This window comes from Pipistrellus hanaki (genome assembly GCF_964339955.1).
Source record: "Pipistrellus hanaki genome assembly, chromosome: X".
Classification (NCBI taxonomy): Eukaryota; Metazoa; Chordata; class Mammalia; order Chiroptera; family Vespertilionidae; genus Pipistrellus; species Pipistrellus hanaki.
Window position 1 is genome coordinate 70,666,656 of NC_140524.1, and position 26,127 is coordinate 70,692,782.

The 26,127-nt window shown below is 39.2% G+C and overlaps 1 protein-coding gene and 1 pseudogene across 2 annotated transcripts in view; one reads left to right on the forward strand and one right to left on the reverse strand.

Moving 5' to 3' along the window:
- TEX11 (testis expressed 11) overlaps window positions 1-26,127 on the reverse strand; it is a gene marked incomplete at its 5' end in the record, with an annotated part of 308,295 nt that overhangs the window by 165,514 nt on the left and 116,654 nt on the right. The window contains 2 exons of the mRNA XM_084869541.1: window positions 19,859-19,954; window positions 25,353-25,407. Coding sequence (XP_084725667.1) covers window positions 19,859-19,954; window positions 25,353-25,407 — 151 coding nt within the window. The remainder of the gene's footprint in view (window positions 1-19,858; window positions 19,955-25,352; window positions 25,408-26,127) is intronic.
- On the forward strand, window positions 12,320-13,694 carry LOC311614659 (protein MAK16 homolog; annotated as a pseudogene). The gene is made up of 2 exons: window positions 12,320-12,379; window positions 12,588-13,694. The product of its transcript is annotated as a protein MAK16 homolog (transcript).

Sequence of the window (26,127 nt, forward strand, 5' to 3'; positions counted from 1 at the left end):
TTACCAAACAACTCCAGAGAATAGACAATACTTTTCTTTTATTGTATCCTCATTTATGCACTTCCATAATCATTTGCACTGTAGTATCCACCCTTACTGTCTCTTGAAACTAAGCTTTCAAAATTCACAAGTAATCTCCTTGTGATATCTGTAATTTTTCTCACTGTCATTTTTCACACTTCTTCCTTAAGTTTCTGTTTGCTTTGTTTTTGTTTTCTTTTTTACCAAACAGTTATTTGAAAACAGGATACAGGAATAACAAATTTGCAAGGGAAGTACTGTGAATATTGTTTTGCAGATGAGGAACGTGAGGCCCCTATGGAGTAACTTACCCGGAGTCATACAATTGCAAAGTGGAAGGGCTGAAATTTGAATTCAGATTTCTCTGACTCTAGAAGCCATAATCTTTCCACTATAATATGCTGCATCCCGTGAAGCTCTTTCTACCTTCAGCCTGCCTATTATCCTGCTGTCCAGTTCTCCTGCAAGTTCTAAAGAGTACTTTTCCATTTTGTTACTGAGAAGTACTTCATATACACACATGATTATAGAAAATCTACCTTACAGAATAATAAAATAAACACCCATGTACTCACTACATAAGTTAAGAAAGAACACTCACCACATTAAAGGCCTCCAATGTACACTTGCCTATTTGTATCCTCTTCACTTACCCACAGAGGTAAACTATCTGAATAGTTTTGTGCAGCAATTCCCTTGCTCTTCTTTATATTGTTTTGTTTTACCTGCATTTGAACTTCATTCAAACAGAATCATAATGTATACAAATTCTTCTGTGACTTGCTTCTTCATTCATTATCATGATTTTAAGATTCATTTATGTGGGTGCATGAAAGTAATTTATTTGTTTTCATTATTCTATAGTCCTCAGAGCATATTGTCCCCATCAACATCACCTGAGAACTTGTTAAAAATGCAGATCCCACCCAAACCTATTGAAGCAAAAATTCTGACGATGAGGCCCAGCAAATAAATTATGTGTGGGTGGTTTTAGAAAAATGTATAAAATCATTATTATTGATTTGTATTATGAAAAGTTTCCATTTCAACATAAATTCTAATACCTACTTAATAAGGTAGTAAATAAGGGAATTGTGTTTTAATAGACTATCTGGTCAATATTTCTGAATGCTAAAGTTTGAGAATGACTACTCTATACAGTATTACATTGTATGACAATTTATTTACCTGGCCTACTTTGGACACAAGTTGCTTTCAACCCAACTGCTATTACGTATGAGCAATTTTGGCATCAGCTTTCTGTACGTTTCTCATAGTATACAAATGCAAGAATTTTTGTTCCAAAATATATATCTAGGAGTGAAGTTGCTGGGTGATTTAACTTTATCAAGGAATGTTAAACTGTTATTCAAACTAGTTGTATCAATACTCAAAAAGCTAGGAATAGAAGGTAAACTTCCTCAACCTAATAAAGGGCATCTAAAATATCCCACAACTAACACCATGCCATAATGGTGAAATGCCAAAAAGCTTTCCAACTATGATCAGGAACAAGAAAAAATGTTCGTTCTTGCCACTTCAATTCAACATTAGAATAAATATTCTCAACAGGGCAATTAGGGAAGAAAAGGAGATAAAAGGCAACCAGATTCGAAGGAAAAAGTAAAACTATCTCCTCTATTTGCAGATGAAATGATCTTGCATTTAGAAAGTCCTAAGGGATCCAATAAAAACCTATTACAGCTAAAAAAAAATTTCAGCAGCAAACTTGCAACATCAATATTTTATTTTATTTTATTTGTAAATCCTCACCACAATATTTTTCCATTGATTTTTAGAGAACGTGAAAAGGAAAGAGGAAGGGGGAAGAACTAAGAGAGTGGGGAAGGGAGAGGGAGAAGAAGAGAGGGAGGAGGAAGGGAAGGGGGAAGGAAAAGACACACATAGATTGTTTGCCACCTGCACGCAGCACCCCCAACCAGGGCCAGGAATCAAACCTGAGACCCTTCAGTGCACAGGACGACACTCTAACTATTAAACAACACTGGCCATGGTGTAAAAACAATATTTTTTAAATCACCTGTATTTCTAAATACTACCAATTAACCATTCACAAGTGAAGTTAAGGAAATAATTCCATTTATAATAGCATCTAAAAGAATAAAATACAGTGAAATCTTGGTTTTCAAATTTAATTTGAAAACCAAATCATTTTTTTCCATTACAAATAATATAAATTGCCCAACCACAGTAGCTCAGTGGATTGAGCATCATCCCTTGCACCAAGAGGTCACCGGTTTATTTTCCCGTCACAGCACATGCCCAAGTGTGGGCTTGATCCCCAGTGGGTGGCTTGTGGGAGGCAGCCAATTGATATTTCTCTCTCACTGATGTTTCCATCTCTTGCCCTCTCCCTTCCTCTCTCTCTAAAAAAATCAAGAAAAGCATATTAAAAATAAACAGAATTATTAAATTTTAATCATTCTTATATACAGTATATATCTAATGTATTATCCTATATAATAAAGAGCTGATATGCTAATTAGACTAGATGGTGGCAGAACAACCTTCTGGTACAACCAGAGGGTGGGGGTGGGGCCAGCAAGCCTGCACCACCAGGCCAGCCATGGTGGTCCTGGAAAAGCAGCGGTGCAGACCTGGTCCAGATACCCCCCCCTTAAAATATAAAGGTGGGGGTTCAGGCCCAGACCCAGCACCACACCTTCCACAGAGGTGGCTGGAGAGGCAGTGGCACAGTTCCAGGTGCCTCCATGGTGCCTCAACCTCCCACAACCCCTTCCCATGGCCAGCCTGGCCCCCAATTGGCAGGGGGTGGGGCCAGCACTAAGGAGCAATGATCCCTGCTTCTGGTTGAGCAACATTCCCCCCTGCTCAGCAAGAAGCTGGGCTCACAGCTCAGGAGCACAGCAGTGGTGGCAGGAGCCTCTCCTGCCTCTGCAGCAGGCAGGTAGTAAGGAGCAAGGGGTCCTGAACTACAAGAGCACAAGACTGTGAGAGGGATGTCTAAGTGCCAGAAGGCAGACATCCCCTGAGGGGTCCCAGACTGAGAGAGGGCACAGGCCGGTTTGAGGGACCCCTCCCCAAGTGCATGATTTTCATGCACTGGGCCTCCAGTTTAATCTATAAATAAACAATTATTTTCTTAAATTTATTGAACTATCAGCTACTAGCTACTCATTCCAAGGTTATCTTTCAGGTTATTATACAGCAATTTTGCTTGTTCATATATCACTGCCTCTGAAATGTTGTCACTGGCTAACTACTTTTCACTTATCCAAAACAACAACAGTTTTTCTACCTCTTCAGTTACCTGTGACCATTGTTTCTTTCATACCCTTAGCAATATTATCACCAGATACTTTAAAAATGCATTAATCATTAACATCCCCAACAACAAAAGCATCCTCTCCTTTGTGACCTGAGAAACGATTTTGTCAAGCTGAGGTATCAGTGTGAAAAAGGGTTGTCAGTTCAAAAACCAAAGTTTGGTTCCACAACTGAGAATTTTTTTTCTGTGAATGACTTAGTTTAGAACTGAGTTTTTTGAGGTGGGAGATGTTCAAGATATGAGGTTTGATTGAACATAAAAATAAATTTAACAAAAAAGGGCAGGACCTATTGACTGAAAATATGTTTTCTCTAGCAAGGAAAACAAAAGGAAAAATAAAATGGGACTTCACCAAACTAAAAAGTTTTTGCACAACAAAAACCATCAAAAAATGAAAAGACAACCTACTGAATGTAAGGAAATATTCCCAAATGATATATCCATTTAGAGCTATCCACAATATAAGGAACTTAAATAACTCAATAACATAAACATAAAAAGCCTTAACCGGATTGGCTCAGTGGATAGAGCGTAGGCCTGTGGACTCAAGGGTCCCAGGTTCGATTCTGGTCAAGGGCATGTATGTTGGTTGTGGGCACATCCCCAGTAGGGGGTGTGCAGGAGGTAGCTGATCAATGTTTCTTTATCATCAATGTTTCTAACTCTCTATCCCTCTTCCTTCCTCTCTGTAAAAAATCAATAAAATATATTTTTTTAAAAACATAAACATAAAAAATAAATTAAAAATCTGGTTAAAAAAAAATGGCCATAGGACATAAAGAAACAATTCTTCAAAGAAATATAAAAAGATGCTCAACATAGTTAATCATCAGGGAAATACACAATCAAAAACATAATGAGATACTACCTCACACTTGTTAGCATAGTTGACTTATTATAAAAAGTCAACAAAGAACAAGTGGTGGCTGGATGTGGAATGAAGGAAACCCTCATGCACTGTTAGTGGGGAATGCAAATTGGTGCAGCCACTTTGGAAAACAGTATGGAGTTTCCTTTAAAAAATAAAAATGGAACTGCCTTATGACCCAGCAATTCCACTTCTGGGTATTTATCCAAACAAAATAAAAATTCAAGACCATCCAGGGTGGCTCAGTGGTTGAGCAATTCCAGTTAGGACATATTCCCAGATTGTGGACTCGATCCCAAGTGTGAGGCATGCAGGAGGCAGCCAATCAATGATTCTCTTTCTTCATTGATATTTCATCTCTCTCTCCTTCTCCCTTTGTCTCTGAAATGAATAAAAATATTTTTTAAAAACTGTAAAAATACCAATTTGAAAATATATATGTACCTCTGTGTTCACTATAGCATTATTTACAATAGCCAAAATATGGAAGCAACCTAAATGCCCATCAATAGATGAGTGGATAAAAAAAATTATGGTATATATATATATATATATATATATATATATATATATATATAAAATTAAATATTACTCACCATAAAAAATAAAATCATACCATTTAGGACAGCATGGATGGAGACAGAGGGTATTATGCTAAATGAAATAAGTCAATTAGACAAAGACAAATACCATATGATTTGAGTTATATTTGGAATCTAAAGAACAATATTAACAAACATACAAAATTGAAACAAAGATAGATACAGAAAACAGAGTGACAGCTGCCTAGGGGAGAGTTTGGGGAAATTGGTGAAAAGTTGAAATGATTAAGAAATACAGATTGATAGTCACAACATAGTCATGGGAATGTAAGATACAGCATAGTGAATATAGTCAATAATATTGAAATAACTATGTATGGTGCCAAGTGGAAATATCAGGGCAAGCATTTTATAAAGTATGTGATTATCTAACCATTATGCTATACAACTGAAATGAAAACAAAAAAAAAATGTTGAGAGATTAAAAAGGGTGGCAGAGTAAGTGGATGGTGCACAGACTTGCTCTCAGGACAAAACTGGAATTACAACTAAAATAGAGGACAACTTCCTCAATAATCAGTGGAGGACTCACTGGAGAGAACCCTGATAACCAAAGACCAAAAGTGGAGACCGCACAGAGATTGTTAGGAGGGGTGGAGATGCAAAAGAGCTGGCTGGGCTTGCACAGACAGCAAATGAAGTTCCAGAGAGATATCTCAGCTGTGGGGGGTTGTCACTGGAAATTCTTGTGTCTAATCCCTCAGTTTGGCCCCCTAGTAGAGAGCACCAGAACTGAGAAGAATACCCACATAATATCTGACTGTGAAAACTGCAGAGTTGTTGTTAACCAGGGAGAGACAGCTGGAAATATAGGTACCCGCTTAAAGGGCTGACACACAAAATTCCATGTGGAGCCACCCACCTTGTGCTCCAGCAGAGGGAGGGCAGAGTAGATTGGAGTTGTGTGAGCAGAAGCCAGGAATGGGGGCCCTGAGGTTAGAGCTCAGAAGCCAGACATCCTGGTTTCATGTGCTGAGTCATTCCCTCATGCTGTGGAGGTCATATTTCTCATGCAGATATTTGCTATACAGTCAGGCTTGCTTGAGGGGAAGACAGTTGACCCCATCCTATTGGAAAAAAACGTTGCCCCATGGTGCGTAGTTGCTCAGGACCATGTAGAGAGTGAGAATAACAATTAGCTTCCAGCCGAAACCGGTCTGGCTCAATGGATAGAGCTTCAGCGTGGGGACTGAAAAAGGTCCCGGGTTCGATTCCGGTCAAGGGCATGTACCTTGGTTGCGGGCATATCCCCAGTGGGGGGTGTGCAAGAGGCAGCTGATCGATGACTCTCTCTCATCAATGTTTCTAACTCTCTATCTCTCTCCCTTCCTCTCTGTACAAAAATCAATAAAATATATTTTAAAAAAACAACAACAATTAGCTTCCAGGCAGATGCAATTGCCCCATTCTGTTGAAAAAACTCTTACCACACCATGGGCAATTGCCAGAGGGCAATTCAAGACAAAACCTAATCAGTCTGTATACAGAGGCAGTCGCTGGAAACTTTGAGTCTTTCCCTGATCTAATTAGTCAGATACAGCATTTTACACTGTCTTGAACCAAAGATTGAGAGGCATAGCAGATCTACATGATTCCAAATATAAGTCAAATCATACATAGTCATGAACCCAAATATGCAGCTAAAACAATGCCAAAATGAAAAAACAAAAGAATTATCCAGAAGAAAAAATAAATGAAAGATATAAGAAATTTATCTGATATAGAGTTCAGAATAATCATGGTAAAGATGCTCAAGAACATGAGAAAGTATATAGTAAGTGTGAAAACAGAAATAAAAAATGACTTAGCAGAGAAACCAAGATGACAGCATAGGTAAACACCTTTACAGCTGCCTCACAAAAAAAAATTTCAAAACTGCAACTGGAAGACAGAGCAGACATTGTCCAGAACCACCAGAAAGCTGGCTGAGTGGAAATACTATAAGTAGAAGGAAAGAGAAAAGGACATTGATACTCAAAGGAACTGTGAAGGACAGAGGTGCGGAGACCTGTGCATGGAAAGGGAAGGTGACTGAATACGCCGCTGGCTCATGGCGCGTGGAGCGGGTGGGCAGCAAGCGTGCAGCTAGCTTTCTCGTTTGGAAGAGAAACAAAACTTCCTGAATGCACTGAAATCTACTTCTAGGTAAAACTTTTGGGTACCCAGACTCATTCAGGGAGAAACTGGACTGACTGTCTGGCAGCAGTCGAAACTCAAGAGCAGACTTCTCTCAGAAGTGTATGCAGCCAGTGACAAAGGATACTGAGACACAGAGGCCTCTTAGAGCGGGGCTGACAGAAAACCAAGGCTGTCTGTTCCACCCTGAAACTCCGCCCCTTGCAAGCTGAGCACAAAAGATCTCCCAGTGGAGACACTGCTGATCCTCACAGTCAATTGGCCTGGAGGTCAACTCCTCCCAGTGATACTAACAACAATCTAGGCTTAACTACAACAAGACTGTACACACAGCCCACAAAGGGGCACACCAAGAGTGTCCCCCTCAGATAATTGGGAAAGCTGAGCTACTGGTCCCTGCTAGAAAACCTAGCACGAAAAGCAACTACATCAAGTCAGGGTAGCAGCTAAAATGTGGAGACAAAGAGGCAGATCACAAATGAAGGAAATGGAGGAAAGCAAGTGCCTGGATATATAGTTCTAAACCACAGTTATAAAGTTTTTCAAGAATTTCCTAGAACAGGCTGATAAATTTAATAAGAACCTTGAGGTTATGAAAAAGGATCACCTAGAAATTAAGCAGACACTGACTGAAATAAAAAATATAATAGAGACCTAAAAGCAGACTAGAGGATCACAAGAATCAAGTCAAAGATCTGGAATACAAAGAAGCAGAAAAGACTCCTCTGGAAAAGCAAAAAGAAAAAAGAATCCAAAAATATGAAGATAGTGTAAGGAGCCTCTGGGACAACTTTAAGTATACCAACATCAGAATTATGGGGGGTCCCATAAGAAGAGAGAGAGAAAGATACTGAAAACCTATTTGAAGAAATAGTGACCAAAAATTTCCCCAACCTGGTAAAAGAAATAGACTTACAAGTCCAGGAAGCACACAGAACTCCAAACAAAAGGAATCCAAAGAGGACCACACCAAGACACATCATAATTAAAATTCCAAGAGCAAAAGACAAGAGAGAATCTTAAAAGCAGCAAGAGAAAAACAGTTAGTTACCTACAAGAGAGCAGCCATATGACTGTCAGCTGATTTCTCAACAGTAACTATGCAGGTCAGACAGAAATGGCAAGAAACATTCAAAGTGATGAATAACAAGAACCTACAACCAAGATTACTCTACCCAGCAAAGCTATCATTCAGAATGGAAGGTCAGATAAAGAGCTTCATAGATAAGAAAAAGATAAAGGACTTCACCACCAACAAACCAGTATTATATGAAATGCTGAAAGGTATTCTTTAAGAAGGGGAAGAAGAAGAAAAAGATAAAGATAAAAATTATGAACAACAAATACGTATCTATCAACAAGTGAATCTAAAAACCAAGGGAATAAAAAATCTGATGAAGAGTATTAACTGGTGAATATAATAGTATGAGGGGCATAGAAAGGGAGTGGACTGACAATTCTCAAGGAGAAAGGGGACTGGGGTGCGGGAAGAGACTGGACAAAAAGTGTATACCTATGGATGAAGACAGTGGGGGAAGGTAAGGGAAGAGGGTGAGGTAGGAACCTGGTGGAGGAGAGCTATGGGGGAAAAAGAGAAACAATTGTAATAATCTGAACATTAAAGATTTATTAAATTTAAAAGAAAAGAATGACTTAGCACAAATAAAGAACACATTGAAAGGAATACACAGCAGATTAGGGAAGCTGAGGATCAAATCAGTGAATTAGAAGTCAGGGTTGAAAAAATCACTCAAAAAGACAAAACAAAACAAACAATTAAAAACAGGAGGACAGATTAAGGGAGCTTTGGGACAATGTAAAACATAACAATATTAGAATAGTAGGTGTGACAAAAGAGACAGAAAGGGAGAAAGGAATATAGAACGTGTTTAAAGAAATAATGGCAGAAAACTTCCCTAGCATGGTAAAGGAAAAAGTCACACAAGTTCAGGAGCAATAGAGAACCCCAAGCAAGAAGAACTCATACAGGCCCACAAACAAACACATAATAATTAAACTGCCAAAATTTAAAGACAAAGAATGAATCTTAAAGGCAGCAAGAGAAAACTAAACTGTTACCTACAAAGGAGCTCCCTGACACCAGATTTCTCATCAGAAACTCTATAGTCCAGAAGGGAATGGCATGAAATACAAAACATAATGGAAAAAAAGAATGTGAAACCAAGATTACTATAACCAGCAGGGCTAACATTCAAAATAGATGTCAAATAAGAAGCTTCTCAGACAACAAAAAAAGAGAAGAATAAAAACAGAGTGAAACCTAGGCATACACAATTAAAATGGCAATAAATAAGTACCTATCAATAATAACCCTAAATGTAAATGGATTAAATGATCAAATCAAAAGGTATAGCATAGCTGAATACATACAAAACATGTCCAACTATATGCTGAGTACAAAACACTCATCTCAGAATAGAAAATAAAAAGTAAAAAACACACATGATGAGAGTGAAGGGAGAGAAAACTTTCCATGCAAATAGAAAAGAAAAAAAATCTGGAATACCTAGCAATACTCATATCTGACAAAATAGACTTCAAAATGAAGGCCACCATAATAGACAACAAAGGTCACTACATAATACTAAAGGAATTGATCCAACAAGTGGATATAACCATGGTAGACATATATGCTCCCAAATACCTGGGGACCTAAATATACAAAAGATGACTGGGTTACCAACGAGATCAAGGAAGAAATAAAAAACTTCCTGGAAACGAAGGCAAATAAACACACAACAATCCCAAATCTCTGAGACGCAGCTGCTGTGACCTGCATGGTTAGGGATCAGGATGTGAAGGAGGGGCTGATGCACAAATGAAAATACTATAAAAGAAATACAAATTTAAAAGGCATGGGGGACCAGGTAGAGACAGCTCTCTTGGAGAGACACACTGAAACATGGCCTTACTCCTTTTTATTCAAATTTAGAATACATATCTTGCCCTCAGTAAAGCATGCCAAACAGGTGGCAAACAGACCATCTCTAAGGTCAATAAAGATCAGTGAGGTTCAGTAAATATTTAATTTGAGACTATTAGATCAGGAAATTGCTTCGAGGCATTGCAATATCAAAAAGAACAGTGGTGCTTGGTATTAGCCCAGCAAATACCTAAGGTCCATCGGCCTTCTGCGTTACTTTGTACACTCTCATGATAGGATCAGCAATGGGTGGCTTCCTGCAAACAGCAAAAGCAATGCTGAGAGGGAGGTTCATAGCAAGACAGGCCTATCTCAAAAAACAAGAAAAATCAACAATAAATTATTTAACCCTACAACTTAAAGGTCTAGAAAGAGAACAATAAGAAAAGCCCAGAATAAGTAAAGGGAAGGAAATAATAAAGACTAGAGCAGAATGACTCGACACCTAGATCCTTTGGTGAGAACAAGCTGCATGTGGCTTGTGAGCCGTGGTTTGGTGAGCATGGCCCTAAAGACACCATAAAAAAAAATTAGTAGACTTAATAAATAAATTAGGGAATGTAGCATGATACAAAATTAACGTGAAAAAAATCTATAACATTTCTATACATCAATAGTGAACTTACAGAAAGACAGGCCTAAAAAACAATCCCATTTACTACTGCACCAAAAAAATTAAGATACCTAGGAATAAACTTAACTAAGGAGGTAAAAGACCTGTACTCTGAAAACTACAGGACACTGAAAAAAGAGATAGAGGAAGACATAAACTGATGGAAGAACAGACTTTGTTCATGGACTGGTAAAATCAACATCATTAAAATGTCTATACTACCCAAAGCAATCTACAGATTCAATGCATTCCCCATTAAAATACCAATGGCATATTTCACAGACCTAGAATGAACTCTCCAAAAATTCATCTGGAATGAAAAACAACCTAAAATAGCCACAGCAATCCTGAGAAAGAAGAAAAAAGTAGGTACAATCTCAATAACAGATATAAATCTGTATTACAAAGCCACTATTCTCAAAACAGCCTGGTACTGGCATAAGAACAGACATATAGATCAATGGAATAGAATAAAGATCCCAGAAATAGACTCAAACTACTATGCTCAATTAATATCTGACCAAGAAGTCAAGAGCATACAATGGAGTTAACACAGGCTCTTCAATAAAGTGTTGGGAAAATTGGACAGATACATGCAAAAAAAAAAAAAATGAAACTAGACCACCAAACACAAAAATAAACTCAAAATGCATAAAGTACTTAAACATAAGATGGGAAACCATAAAAATAATAGAGGAATTAAGAGGCAGCAAAATCTCAGACATATGCCAAAGCAATTTCTTCAACGATACAGCTCCAAGGGCAATGGAAACTAAAGAGAAAATAAACAAATGGGTCAACATCAAAATAAAAAACTTTTGTACAGAAAAAAAAATCAACAAAACAACAAGAGAGCCCACTGTATGGGAGAACATATTTGCCAATGTTATCACCCCTAAGTGTTTAATCTCCAACATTTACAAGGAACTCATACAACTTAACAAAAGAAAGATAACCCAATCAAAAAATGGGCAACGGACCTAAATAGATACTTTTCGAAAGAAAACATAAGGAAGGCGAACAGACATATGAAAACATGCTCAAAGTCACTAATTATCTGAGAGATGCAAATCAAAACATCAATGAGATATCTCACACCTGTCAGAATGGCTATCATCAATAAGTCAACAAAGGACAAGTGTTGGCAAGGATGCGGAGAAAAAGGAACCCTTGTGCACTGCTGGTGGGAATGCAGACTAGTGCAGCCACTGTGGAGAACCGTGTGGAGTTTCCTCAAAAAACTTAAAATGGAACTCGCATTTGACCCAGTGATTCCACTTCTAGGAATATACCCCAAGAAACTGGAAACACCAATCATAAAGGATATATGCACCCCTATGCTCATAGCGGCACAATTTACCATAGCTGAGATTTGGAAATAGCCTAAGTGCCCATCAGCAGATGAGTGGATTTAAAAACTGTGGTACATTAATTCATTGGGCAAAGGAGTAAAAGCAAAGTAGCCCTGACCTGACAGTAGGGCCCGGCACCCAGAAGGCTGGGAACAAGGGCCTTGCTGGACACTCTCAGCTCCACACTCCTAAAGTCAGAGCTTTCTCAGTGGGCTGCTCTGTGCCAGAAGCCAAGTCTAAGCCCTAGTCAAGCCAAGGTAAGCCCAGTGGGACTTGAGTACGTGGTGAAGTGTGGATAGAGAGGGGGCCGGGAAGGAGACCATGCACATCCCAATGCCAGGCGGCACTGTGTGTGAGTTTGAGACACAGGAGCTCTCCAGGTGGGCAAGACTAAGTATTCCGGAAGTGAGTCACTGGAAGAAGCCTGGTTGCTTCTGGATCTGGCCAGCTTCGTAGGCTGAATTGCCAGCACCATGCAGTCCAATTATGTTATCTGGGATACTCTAGGAAAAAAGCAATTTTGTCCCTTCAAGATAAGAACCAAGCCGAAGCCAGTTTGGCTCAGTGGTAGAGCGTCGGTCTGCAGGCTGAACGGTCCCGGGTTCGATTCCGGTCAAGGGCATGTACGTTGGCTGCGGTCGATGTTTCTCTCTCATTGACGTTTCTGGCTCTCTATCTCTCTCCCTTCCTCTCTGTGAAAAATCAATAAAATATATTTAAAAAAATAATAAAATAAAAAAGATAAGAACCAAGACAAAGAGCTTTTGCAGAAATGAATACAGACTGACTGGCCTGCGTAACTGGTCATCCTGTCCCCTGGCAAACAGTATGCCACTATTAAAGAAGAGAAAGGACAGTGCTTCCTTTATATGAAGATGATAGAACAAGCAGCTTTTCGTAGGTGGCTCTGGGAATGGGTCCGGCTTCATAAAAACTATGAGAAAGCACTGGAGCAAATAGATGAAAATCTAATTTGCTGGCCCCATTTCATTCGACACAAGTGTAAGCAGAGATTCAGCAAGGTCACCCAGTACCTATTTCAAATTAAAAAACTTACACTAAAGCAACAGAGGAAACTTGGTCCTTTGAGTAAGAAGGTGAAGCGGAAAGAAAAAATAAGAGAGGAAAAGACATTAATAGCGGCTCAGCTGGATAATGCTATTGAAAAGAAATTGCTGGAGAGAGTTAAACAAGATACCTATGGCGACATCTACAACTTCCCCATTCATGCCTTTGACAAGGCTCTGGAACAGCAGGAGGCAGGGAGTGACTCTTCAGATGCTGAAGAAAAAGAAGATGAAGATGATGAGAAAGATGTGGGGAAAAGAGTTTGTGGAAGCGAATAAAGTGGATGACAGTGACATAAGTGACTTTGAGGATATGGACAAACTGGATGCCAACAGTGATGAAAATTAGGGAGAGAAATCCTCCAGTGAGCAAGAAGAAAAGGCCCTTGAAGCCAAACTCAAAGGCAAAACATCCTTGAAAGGACTTCTGCGGAGGAAACAAGCCTATGTGGAGATTGAGTATGAGCAGGAGACAGGGCCTGTGGCCAAGGCCAAAACCATGTGAATTACGTTCAGACATTTGTAACAGGACTGAACATTTTTAACTTTACCCTGCCTTCGTCACATACATACCTCCAGTTTTTATTCTTTATTTTTTATATAACACAATATTTGTGTTTTTTATATTTATGCCACTTCTGTAGAGCAAGAAATCTGGGGGATAGTGGAGGAAATCCTTAAAGTTGTAAACAGTATTTTTATAGCTTTGGCATGTGTTGGGGTGATAGCTTGAGACATAAGTTTATGATTGTAAATATTTACAAGTGGTAGCCACAGTAGGTGCCCCCAAATGTTAATCAGAAATGTCCAGACTTCAATTTTTTTTTCTTGTTCTTTCCCTATGTCTATTAGGAGTAAGACACAAGAAGGAAAAAGAAAGAAAAGAAAAGAGAAAAAAAAAAAACCTGTGGTACATCTACACAATGGAATACGACGCAGCAGTAAAAAGAAGGAATTCTTAGCATTTGCAACAGCTTGGATGGAACTGGTGAGCATTATGCTAAGTGAAATAAGCCAGGCAGAGAAAGATAAATATCACATGATCTCACTCATTTGTGGAATATAATGAAACATAAACTGATGAACAAAAACAGTTCTAGAGACAGAGAATCATTAATTAGATCATCAAACCTCAGAGGGAAGGTATGGAAGGGTGGGGTTAAGGGGGAGAGATCAACCAAAGGACTTGTGTGCATGTATATAAGCCTAACCAATGGATATAGACATCAGGGGGCTGAGGGCATGAGTGGGGGGTTGGAGGGTATCGGGGTGATAAGGAAAGATATATAATGCCTTAAGCAATAAAAAAACAAAGAAAAGATGAGAGCAAAAATAAATGACATAGAAACTAAAACAAAAACAAAAATAACAATAACAAGAAAAACCAATGAAACCAAGAGCTGGTTCTTTGAAAAGATAAACAAAATTGATGAACCGTTAGCCAGACTCATCAAGAAACAAAAATAGAGGATGAAAATAAATAAAATCAGAAATGAACCTAGAGAACTATCCACTGTTACTACAGAAATACCTAGGATTGTAAGAAAATACTATGAACAAGCACATGCTAAGATGCTGGACAATGTGGATGAAATGGGGACAAATTCCTAGAAAAATACTACATCTCAAAATACTACATCTCAAAATCAGGAAGAGTCAGAAAACCTACATATGCCAATTACAGCTGAGGAAATAAAAGCAGTAATCAAAATATTCACAGCAAATAAAAGCCTAGGTCTGGATGCCTTCACAGGGGAGTTTTATCAAACATTCAAAGAAGAAGGATATCTATACTCCTGAAACTATTTTTAAAAATCCAAGAAGAAGGAACACTCCTTTTTATAAGGCCAATATTATCCTAACTAGAGGCCTGGTGCACGAAATTCATGCACAGGGGAACAGTGTCCTTCAGCCCAGCCTGCACCCTCTCCAATCTAGGACTTCCTTCTCACAATCCAGGACTGCTGGCTCCCAACCACTTGCCTGCCTGCCTGCCTGCCTGATTGCCCCTAACCGCTTCTGCCTACCAGCCTGATCACCCCCTAACCACTCCCCTGCCAGCCTGATAAACACCTAACTGCTCCCCTACCAGCCTGATTGCCCCTAACTGCCCTCCCCTGATGGCCTGATTGCCCCTAACTGCCCTCCCCTGATGGCCTGATTGCTCCTAACTGCCCTCCCCTGCGAGCCTGGTCACCCCTAAATGCCCTCCCCTGCTGGTCTGGTCACCCAAACTGCTCTCCCCTGCCAACCTAGTTGCCCCCAAATGCCCTCCCTTGCCAGCCTGGTCACCTCAAACTGTCCTCCCCTGAAGGCCTGGTTGCCCCTAAGTGCCCTACCCTGCTGACCTGGTAACCCCCAAATGCCCTCCCCTGCAGGCCTGATTGTCCCCAACTGCCCTCCCTTGCAGGCCTGGTCCCTCCAACTGCCCTCCTCTGCTGGACTGATCACCCACAACTGCCCTCCCCTGCTGGTCATATTGTGGTGGCCATCCTGTATTCACATGAGGGCAGATATCTTTGACCACATGGTGGTGGCCATCTTGTGTATTGGAGTGATGGTCAATTAGCAGGGGAACGGTTAAGGGGCAATCAGGCTGAAAGACAGAAGCAGTTAGGGGCAATCAGGCAGGCAGGCGGCAGGCGAGTGGTTAGGAGCTAGCAGTCCCAGATTGTGAGAGGGACTAAACGGCAGTTGGATATTCCCGAGGTGTTCCAGATTGGAGAGGGTGCAGGCTGGGCTGAGGGGCACTCCCCACCCCCATTGCACGAATTTCGTGCACCGTGCCTCTAGTAAGATTATAATGAAGCTGAAAATTCTTATTGTAGCCTTCTTAAGATCATAGTGCAATGTATTCCTCACATGTTTGTGGTGATGATGGTCTAAACAACCTACTGTGCTACAAATACAATTATGTATGGTACATAATTCTTGATAATGATATGTGATTATGTTACTAGTTTATATATTAATTATACTGTTTACCATTATTTTAGAGGTTACTCTTTCTACTTATAAAGTTTGCTGTAAAATAGTATTGTTCTGTTGGCAGCCTTACACATCTCATGGTTACTACATCTTTTGATGGTATCACTTTATCTTGAACTTCACTTAAACTTGAATTGTTTTATAAATTTAGTGTAGCCTACTAGTAAGTGTATAGTGTTTATAAGTGTCTATAGTGGCATAATGTCCTAGGCCTTCACATTTACTCACCACTCACTCACTGACTCACACAGAGCAATTTCCAGTCTTACGAATATGCTGAGTACCCCATACAGATATACATTTTTATATCTTTATATTGTATTTTACTATGCCTTCTCTATCTTTAGATATACAAATATTTACTATGTGTTGCCTACAGTATTCAGTACAGTAACAGGCTGTACAGATTTGTAGCCTAGGAGCAATAGGCTGTACCACACAACCTAGGTAGGCTATACCATCTAGATTTGTGGAAGCACACTCTATGAAGCTAGTATGATGAAACTGCCTATTTCTCAGAATGTATCCCTGTCATTCAGCAGTGCATGAGTATACTGGAGGAAAAAAATGCTAAAAAGTTTATTATGGGATATGTTAGGAGAAATGCAGGTGAACAATTGTCACTATGAAAACTGTAACTTCTGCCCTAGTCAGTTTGATTCCGATAAAGGGCACATGTCTGTGTTGCCTGCTCGATCCCCAGTTGGGGGCATGCAGGAGGCATGATCAATGATTCTCTCTCACCATTGATGTTTCTATCTCTCTCTCTCTCCCTGCCTCTCTGAAATCAATAAAAATATATTTTAAACAAAGAAAACTGCAAATTTTGATTCCGGGGAACAAAGAGATATGCTAGCAAGAAGGCATATAAAATCTTAGTTCTCTTGGTCCCTGTTTTTTACTCAAACTTGAATCTTAGCAAATTAAAAAAAAAACTTTTAAAAATTTTAATGTCTAATAATATTTTTAAATTTTAAAAACTTTAATATTAAAAAGTTTTTCAGCATTAAATAACACTATCTACATAACATAAAGTTCACAAAATGTAAATTCAAGTACATGGTGTGTTTGGGAAATTCAGTACTTTTGGTTAATTGAACTATTTGTTTTCATACTTCAGTTTTGTTTAATAAAACTCTTTATAAAATGTATCAGTATATTTAATTCCCTTACTGTATAAAACATGTTGATCCTAATTGAATATCTTTTTAAATGGTCATCAGCCTGACTATCAATGTTTCTTGTCGAGGAGTATATAGATATATATGCACATGAATTCATATGTATGTACATAATGCAAGCACATATGAGCATGAGCTGAAAAAAACCAATTTTTTTGTTTTCAGATTCTGTCCAATTTACTCTGTTGAAGAAGGCAAGATAGTGTTTAATAACATTCATTTTAAAAATATATATTTCAGCTGAAACCGGTTTGGCTCAGTGGATAGAGCATCAGTCTGAGGACTGAAAGGTCCCGTGTTTGATTCTGGTCAAGGGCATGTACATTGGTTGTGGGCACATCCCCGGTAGGGGGTGTGCAGGAGGCAGCTGGTCAATATTTCTCTCTCATCGGTGTTTCTAGATATCTATCCCTCTCCCTTCCTCTCTGTGAAAAATCGATAAAATATATATACTTTAAAATTATATATATATATATATATATATATATATATATATATATATATATATTTCATTGATCTTTTATAGAGAGGAAGGAAGAGGGATAGAGAGAAACATTGATGAGAGAGAAACATCGATCAGCTGCCTCCTGCACACCCCCTACCGGGGATGTGCCCTCAAGCAAGGTACATGCCCTTGACCAGAATTGAACCTGGGACCTTTCAGTCCACAGGCCGACGCTCTATCTACTGAGCCAAACCGGTTTTGGCTTAATAACATTAATTTGAAACATTTCCACCAATAACAATGAAAAGAAAAACAGCTTGGGAAACATGGAGAACTATATTTCAGTGATCTGGAAAGTTTTTATTTATATGTGACAGCTGCTCAACTTTTTTTTCCAGATACTATGGAAATGACCTAAAATCCCATTTCTTTGCAAATGAATTTCTGAATTCATACTGGCAGAGAAAGAAAAGAGGAAGGAACCTTGGTGGGAACACTTTGGGGAGGCATAGAGGACCTTCACTTACCGACTCCAAGTCTGCGTTTTGGCCTCCCTTCCTCTGGCTGCCTTCCAATAGGCATCACCCCGGGGCCTGCTATAATTGTAGAATCTCAGGCCCCACTCTAGACCTACTGAGTCAGAGTCTGCACATTAACAAAATCCCTATGGGCTCCCATTGCACATGGAAGTGTGAGAAGCGCTGCTCAAGTCCAAACCATGACCAGGAACCAAATACTCAGCTCTTTATAATTTCAGGAAAAAAAACCTGCCCTTTGAACAGGCCCAAAGTGGGCCCTCCTTGTACTGACCCCATGTTATAGTAGATAGTATTCAGAAAAACTCAAATTCATTCCTTCATTCAATTAATATTAGGACAAATCATATGAAATTGCCACTTTATAGGTCCCAGATGGTTAATATTGTCTGATATGGTCTAGCTGTTAATATTTATTGAGCTCCTATTATGTGCCATTGTGTATGATGTTGACTGTAGGTAATGGGGATGTAGGAATGGGCAAAACCAGCCTTGGTTGCTTCCTTCATTGAGCTTACAATCTACCAGGAGAGATACTCTGTTTTTTTAATCCACACAAATAGATATAAAATCATAAGGTGGAAGTCTGGTGCATAGACCATCCATGAGTTGATGTATTTCAGGGTGGTATTGGACAGAAGAGACATTCCTGAGGAAGTGTGGCCAGAACTGCATTCTGAAGGGTGAGGGCTGTAGGGAGAGAATGAGGATCGTGCAGACTCAGGGGATGAGAATTCCAGGCAGAGGGCACAGCAGGTGCCAAAGCCTCCTGAAAAGGATTCAATGCAAGGTAGAGGCCATCTCCCCACACCCATGACTGCAAGACCCAGTTGGCCAAGTCTAGAATCTCTCTTCTCCAAAATGACCATGCCAGCAAGGAAGCTGAGCTTGTCCACAGCAGCTCCTCAGGCTTTCTGCTTCTCCTCCAGCCTCTCTATATAAAGACTGCCAGTGCCTTCTCTTTCCCATGGGAAGGCACTGGCAGACTACTGTTTAATGGTCTTGCTAGTCCAATTTACTCACTTTATATCTATGTACTCTGCTTTTGATTTTTCTTGACTGAATGAACTTTGGTGGCTTTAAGGGAACTTGTTTCTATTCCCTGATTCCCTGAGGTGATCTCTCTTGCTAAGACTTTGCACATGCTGTTACCTCTGCCTGGAACACCATATGGGCAGCCTGCCACCCTCCATCCACTCTAATTAATCCAGGAAGTCTTCTTTGCCCACTCCCCACAAACTTTGGTGCTGGTCCAACAACCTCCTGCAATAGATGTGTTAAGCACTCATTGCCCCCTACCACCAAGACTGATTTTCCTCATCAATCCCCCCCACACTCAGCTCAGGACACATGAGGTACTCAAAATTACTTGTTGAATGCATAAGTGAAATACTGCATTTAACCAGATTCACAGTGGTGGCCCACACTGTGGGTTGGCTTTCTCAACTGCCATTTTCTTCTTTCTTTCTTCCTTGCCTGCCTTCACTGTCAGGGTGTTGGTTTTTAAACTAAATTCCATCATCTGCCTATCTTATCATTTCCTTCTTTATCCTAAAAACTCACAGCAGAGGGAGAAGCCTTTCTGTTTCATACAAAAGAATACTTTTTCAAAAATATTTTCTGTCAATGGCGTATATTTTATTTTTCCTTTCTGTGCTGTAAAAAAAGATTGTTAATAATCTGTTGTTTAAAAAATCCTAAGGATACTAAAACAAGTGTCTAAACTGTATTTCAAAATGTGAATCAAAGTTTAAAAAATTAATGAATCTAATATTCAAAAATAAAAACCACATACCTTGTTTGCTAGGTTTACAGCACTGAGAGCTTTATCATAATATTCTCTTTCATTCCAATCCAAATAAACAGTGGCTAGTAACCGTAGAATTTTAGCCTATAATTACAAATAGAAAAAAAGCACACAGGTGAGGGTTGAATTGCAATACAACATCTGATTAGCACTTACACAGTGACAGGCATCTTCTCAAATGTAAGTCATCATTTCCTTAAATGTAAGAACTTTATAGTATTGGTTTACCTTAATTTAGTAAAATTGTGTTAATACAATTGTTTTCTTAACAGTATTTCAGTATTAAAGTACTTTATCATCCCCATTTTACAAATAAAGGAAACTAAGGCTAGGTCATAGCAATATTTAATTTAGTCAGCTTACCGCCTACTGCATTCTGTTAAACCTCCATCAAAAGAGATAAATAGCCTGGCCAGTGTAGCTCAGTGGTTGAGCATCAACCCATGCACTAAGAGATCACTGGTTCAATTCCTGGTTAGGGCACATGACTGAGTTTCAGGCTCAATTCCCAGCAGGGGGCATGCAAGAAGTAGCCAGCCAATTGATATTTCTCTCTCTCCTTCCCCCTAAAATCAATAAAAACATTTTAAAAAATAAATAGACATAATTCTTTCTTAAACTTACAGCTTATTTGAGATTATCCCATTGGACCAAGGCACACATACCACCATTTCAGTAGGAACAGATACTAGTATACTCTCCTAGAGAGAATATTTCTCCCAACTGAGCTAAATTTTAAGATGAATAATGTATTGCTGAATTAAGTAAGTTTCTCCAGCCAGGTCTATATTGATAAGGGGAGTAACTTTATTCAGTGTGAACATATTAACTACAGGTTCACATTTTGAAAGAAGGATCCAAATTTCAATGAATAATCTGCCCCTAAGTATAATAACGACAGTAGAACCAAATAAAGGTAATCTTCTAACATTTAAAAAAAATACATGTTAAACACATTAAGGATCTATGAAACTAGATAAATGACATTTAAGGTATCATGTAATTTGAGATTTTTAATTCAAAAACCAATATGGATCAAGTACGATGTATATAATGTTGTTGTTGTTGTTATTATTATTATTATTATTATTATAGAACAACTTGCAACTTTTAAACTCTCCTGGAGGACTTTTATGAAATAAATATGGCAAAAAAGGTCAAATAATCATAAAAATATAACAAAGTGAATGAATCTCAAAACTATTTATGTTAAGCAAAAGAAGACAAACATAAAACAGTACATACTGTTGTATTATACTATTAATACAACGTTCAAGAAAACATGAAAATAATCTATAGCAATAGAAGCCAAAATAGTGGTTTTTTCTGGGGGTCAGAATGGCTATTAACTGGAAAGAGACCAAGAGAACTTTTGAGGGTGGTAGAAATTTCTATAACTTGATCTGTGTGGTGGTAACAAGACTATACAGATATATCAAAATTCATCAGACTGTACACTTAAGAATTGTATAATTATTTTACAAATTATTCTACGTAAAGTAAACCTCAATAAAGTACTGTTAGCATGAAAGAAAAACTACTTCACCCTCTATACTTTAATTTTAAAAATACTAAAACCAAAATAAAGGAAAACTACTTTATAATCATACTTTACATTACATTACATTTCAATCTCAATTAAATCCTGTCTTCCACCCTCATTTCATCCTCCAGACATCTTACCTGGTATTCCCTTCTCCCTCCATTTTAACTATATGGACCCCATCTACCTTTCAAGGACTTCATACCACAACACTTCTTCAACTACTCCAGTCAACCCTGATATTTCCCTTTCTGCATGCCCTTGTACAAACTTCAGGTCAGTACCACACAGTTTATCACTTAGTTTTCCCAAATTGTTTCACTAATACTCAGGGGTGTGTGTGTGTGTGTGTGTGTGTGTGTGTGTGTGTTTTAATTTTAATGGAAGCATAAAATATAAAAAAAAATTCAAAATCTTAAGTATATAAATTTTCATAAACTAACCACATGTATGTTAAACAACACAGATACCAAAAGAATGGAATACACTGATACATCTAAGAGGGGAGGGAGGTGGGGAAGGAAGAAATTAACCAAAGAACATAAGTGCATATATGCATAGTCCATGGACACAAACAACAATGTGAAGAAGGATGGCTGGGTGGAGGGGGGAAAGGGGGAAGAAAATGGGAGACACCTATACTAATAAGAGAAAAATATGGTAATTGACAGTCACTCCACAACAGTCACAGCCAATCAGGAGGAAATATGCAAATTAGCAGGACAAAGATGGCGGCAGCCACGGAACCAGCTGGAGTGGGCAGGAGGCTTGGGTAGCCCTTGGCAACAGAGGAAGCCAAGCTTCCCACCTGCCTGGGCTGGCCGCTGAGGGAGGCTTGGGTTGCCTAGGCCAGCTGCCAAGGGAGGGGCCTGCAAATGGCCCTCAGCCCCTCACTCAGGCAGGCCACACCACCATCAGGGTGAGGACCTCTGTTGTGGAGCGTGGCCAGCCTGAAAATGGCCCTCAGCCCCTTACCCAGGCTGGCCACATCCCCATAGGGTGAGGGTCCCTGATGGGGGGTGTGGCCTACCTGCAAACAGCCATCAGCCCCTCACCCAGTCTGGCCAGGTACCCCAGGGGGGATCCTCACCCCATAGGGGCGTTGCTGGCCTGCAAACTGCCCAAGCCCCTTGCCCAGGCTGGCACCATCCCCAGTGGGAACCCCCACCCCAATGGAGGTTTGGCCGGCCTGCAAACAACTACAGGCCCTTAACCTTGTTAACCATTTTTAAGTGCATGGTTCAGTAGTATTGATAGGGACAGAAATAAAAATGTTGGGGAACCAGCTAGAATTGTAAGAAATATTAAACATTCTCTGTTAACTGTGATTGTTTTATTCTGATTAAAGAAGGCACATTCTGACCTGGCTGGTAGTTATACACACAGAACTTGGGGGAGCTAACCTGAAAATGCAGCCCACCCTCCCCATTTGGAGCTGCCTATTATCATGGAAAGATTAACAACTGTACTGCAGAAACCAGAGCCAGAAACCAGTGCCAGTTTTTTAAAGACTGCAGACTTTGCCTATCACTAGTCCTTTGAAGACCCCAGCCCTTGCATATCACTAAGCCCTTTGAAGATCCCAGCCTTCTGCTGACCTATTAATTGCCCATTTGGCATACCCTTTAGCTACAATATTTCCCCATGTAATCTTTGTCCTTTTTACCCAATATAAGCAGCTGGCTTATCATAGTGTGCAGAGCAGATCTTTGTGGATGATCTGTTGCTCTCCCATACTGTTAGCAATCCTATCTTATAAAAGAGTAATATGCAAATTAACCATCACTCCACTCAAGCCACGCCCACAAGTATGCAAATTAACTCCAACCAAGATGGCTGCAGCCACAGAGGGCAGTTGAGAGGCTTGGGTTTCCCTGGCAATAGAGGAAGCCAAGCTTTCAACACACTCTGGCTGGCCTAGGCCTCCACTCAAGTATACAAAGTTTCAATTATAGAATGTAAACAAATTCAAACAAAAATGGCAGCAGCTATGGAGCAAGCAAGAGGCTTGGCTCTGCTCCAGGCTACAAAGTTTCAACTGTAGAAGATAAATAAATTCCAGATACCAGGTCCTCTGCTTGGGTCACCAGGGGGCGTGGCCAGCCTGCAAATCACCGCAGGCCCCCGCCCAGGCCACCCTGAACTCCAAGGGAATCCCCACCCTGATCCGCGACACACTTCAGGGCAAACCAGCTGGACGCCACCCATGCACCAGGCCTCTAGCCTATCTAATAAAAGAGTAATATGCAAATTGACCATCACTCCAACACACAAAATGGCTGCCCCCATGTGGTCAAAGATCCTGCCCCTATGTGGACACAAGATCGTCAGCAGGGGAGGGCAGTTGGGAGGGACCAGGCCTGGAAGGGAAGGCAGTTGGAGGTGATCAACTCTGTAGGGGAGGGAAGTTAGGGGTGGCCAGGCCAGCAGAGGACAGAAGTTGGGGGCAAACAGGCTGGCAGGGGAGCAGTTAGGCATCAATCAGGTAGGCATGGGAGTGGTTAGGGGGTGATCAGGCTGGCAGGCAAAAGCGGTTAGGGGCAATCAGGAAGGCAGGCAGGTGAGCAGTTGGGAGCCAGCAGTCTGAATTGTGAGAGGGATGGCCCATTTAACATCCCTCGAGAGGTCCCAGATTGGAGAGGGTGCAGGCTGGGCTGAGGGACACCCCCCCTCCCCAGTGCACGAATTTTGTGCATCAGACCTCTAGTATTGGAATAAGCGATCATATATGATTCAACCATATCTCTGTTTAATTGGCTCAAGTAGTGACAGGCAGCACAGACCCATTGTTTATCCGGTTACAGTAGTAAGTACATTCACATTATTGTGTAACCATCACCACTATACATATCCAGAACTCTTTTAACCATGAAAAATTGAAGCTCTGTACATATTAAAAAATAGCTCCCATGTTCCCCTCTCTTCAAACCCCTGTAGACATCATTCTACTTTCTATGAATTTGACTAAGTTATTTTATCTAAGTAGAATAATACAGTATTTGTCTTTTTGTGAATAGCTCATTTCAATTAGCATAATGTCCTCAAGATTCATCTATCTTGTGGCATGAATCAGAATTTCCTTCCTTTTCAAAGTTGAGTAATAGTCCATTGTAATCACTTGTATTAATTTTATACTTTAAACATAAACATAAGGGTAGAGGTAATATTTTATATTTCTCTTTTATTCTACATCTATCACATTGCCATATATATAGGTATTCAGTTACATTTTGATTGATATACTATAATGGTAAGAAGCAGAAATAGATATTCAAAAAATTCCATTTTTCCCAGCCAGCATGGCTCAGTAGTTGAGTGTCAACCTATGAACCAGGTCACAGTTCAATTCCCGGTCAGGGCACATGCCCATATTGTGGGATCTATCCACATTGAGGGTGTGCAGGAGGCAGCAGATCAATGATTCTCTCTCATCATTCATTGATGTTTTAAATCTCTCCCTCTCCCTTCCTCTCTGAAAAAAAAAATGAATAAATTCTATTTTGCTATGGCAATTATTAAATTCATTTTATATCAGTTTTGTTTACATGTAACATTTTGCTTGACTAAATATTAAAATTAACTCTCATACCAGCACATTCTATATGTGTGGTTAGGGGCAAATCTAGAATTTTTTTTAAATCTAGAATTTTTTAACATGCAATAATCAAAGCTAAAACATATAGCTAAACATTGTTTAAGCACTTTATACATATTAACTAATGGGTGTAAGAATCTACCCTACAGGTATTAATATATCAATTTTACAGAAACTAATGCACTGACATATTAAACGATATGCCCAATAGATAACCTATTCACAAATAGGGGGATATTTTTATAATTTTATAACAATAACATAAACTGTATTTATAATTTTATAACAATAACATAAACTGTATTTCTTCTACCTACTTTTCCAATATTTAACATGATCCTTACCAGCATTTCTGGCTCAACAGAATTCTTATCCATCTTCCCAATATCAAAGCCTTGGCTAATCATTTAAAAAGAAAACAAAATACATATTCAGTTTAGATTAAATTTTCAAGATTATACAATACTAATAAGACAAGGTATAATTTTACTTTATTCCAACTTATCTATTTTGCTCTACAACAGATTATTAGACAACCAGTACATGAAAATCAATAGTATAAAGCATTACTTTCTAACTACAAAAGGCCACAATTTTCTTAGAGTATATATTAAATAAATCAACACTATAATTATATTCTTGCTCTTTTCTATTTGACTATACTTATAAATATACTACATTAAACTAGCTTACATGTATATACTAGCTCTTACTTAATGGCACATTTTATAGTCTATGAAATATAAATGTATTTTTTAAAAAAACAAACATACAGGATTTTCACAGAAACAAATGCTTTGAGAAGGCTAACCCCTATTTTGTAAAACTACTGTTCGGAATTTTCTGCTTTTCTTTAGACAGCCTCTTCTAAAAAAAATAATAACTTTGCTTCCCAGCCTGCTTTAGGCTGCTTGAATAAAAAGGAAGATAAACTTAGCTGTCTGACCTTGTAGGCCAGAGACTAGATACACACATATTCTCAATGCCATGCCAGGTGTATTTTTAATTGGATAGAACTGTGTTGTTTTCAAGGCCATCAGCGAGATAACCACTAAGCACACATAGGGCATGCTCTTTAATAAAAAGGGAAGTTCTGCTTGTAGCTTTGCTTAGAATTTG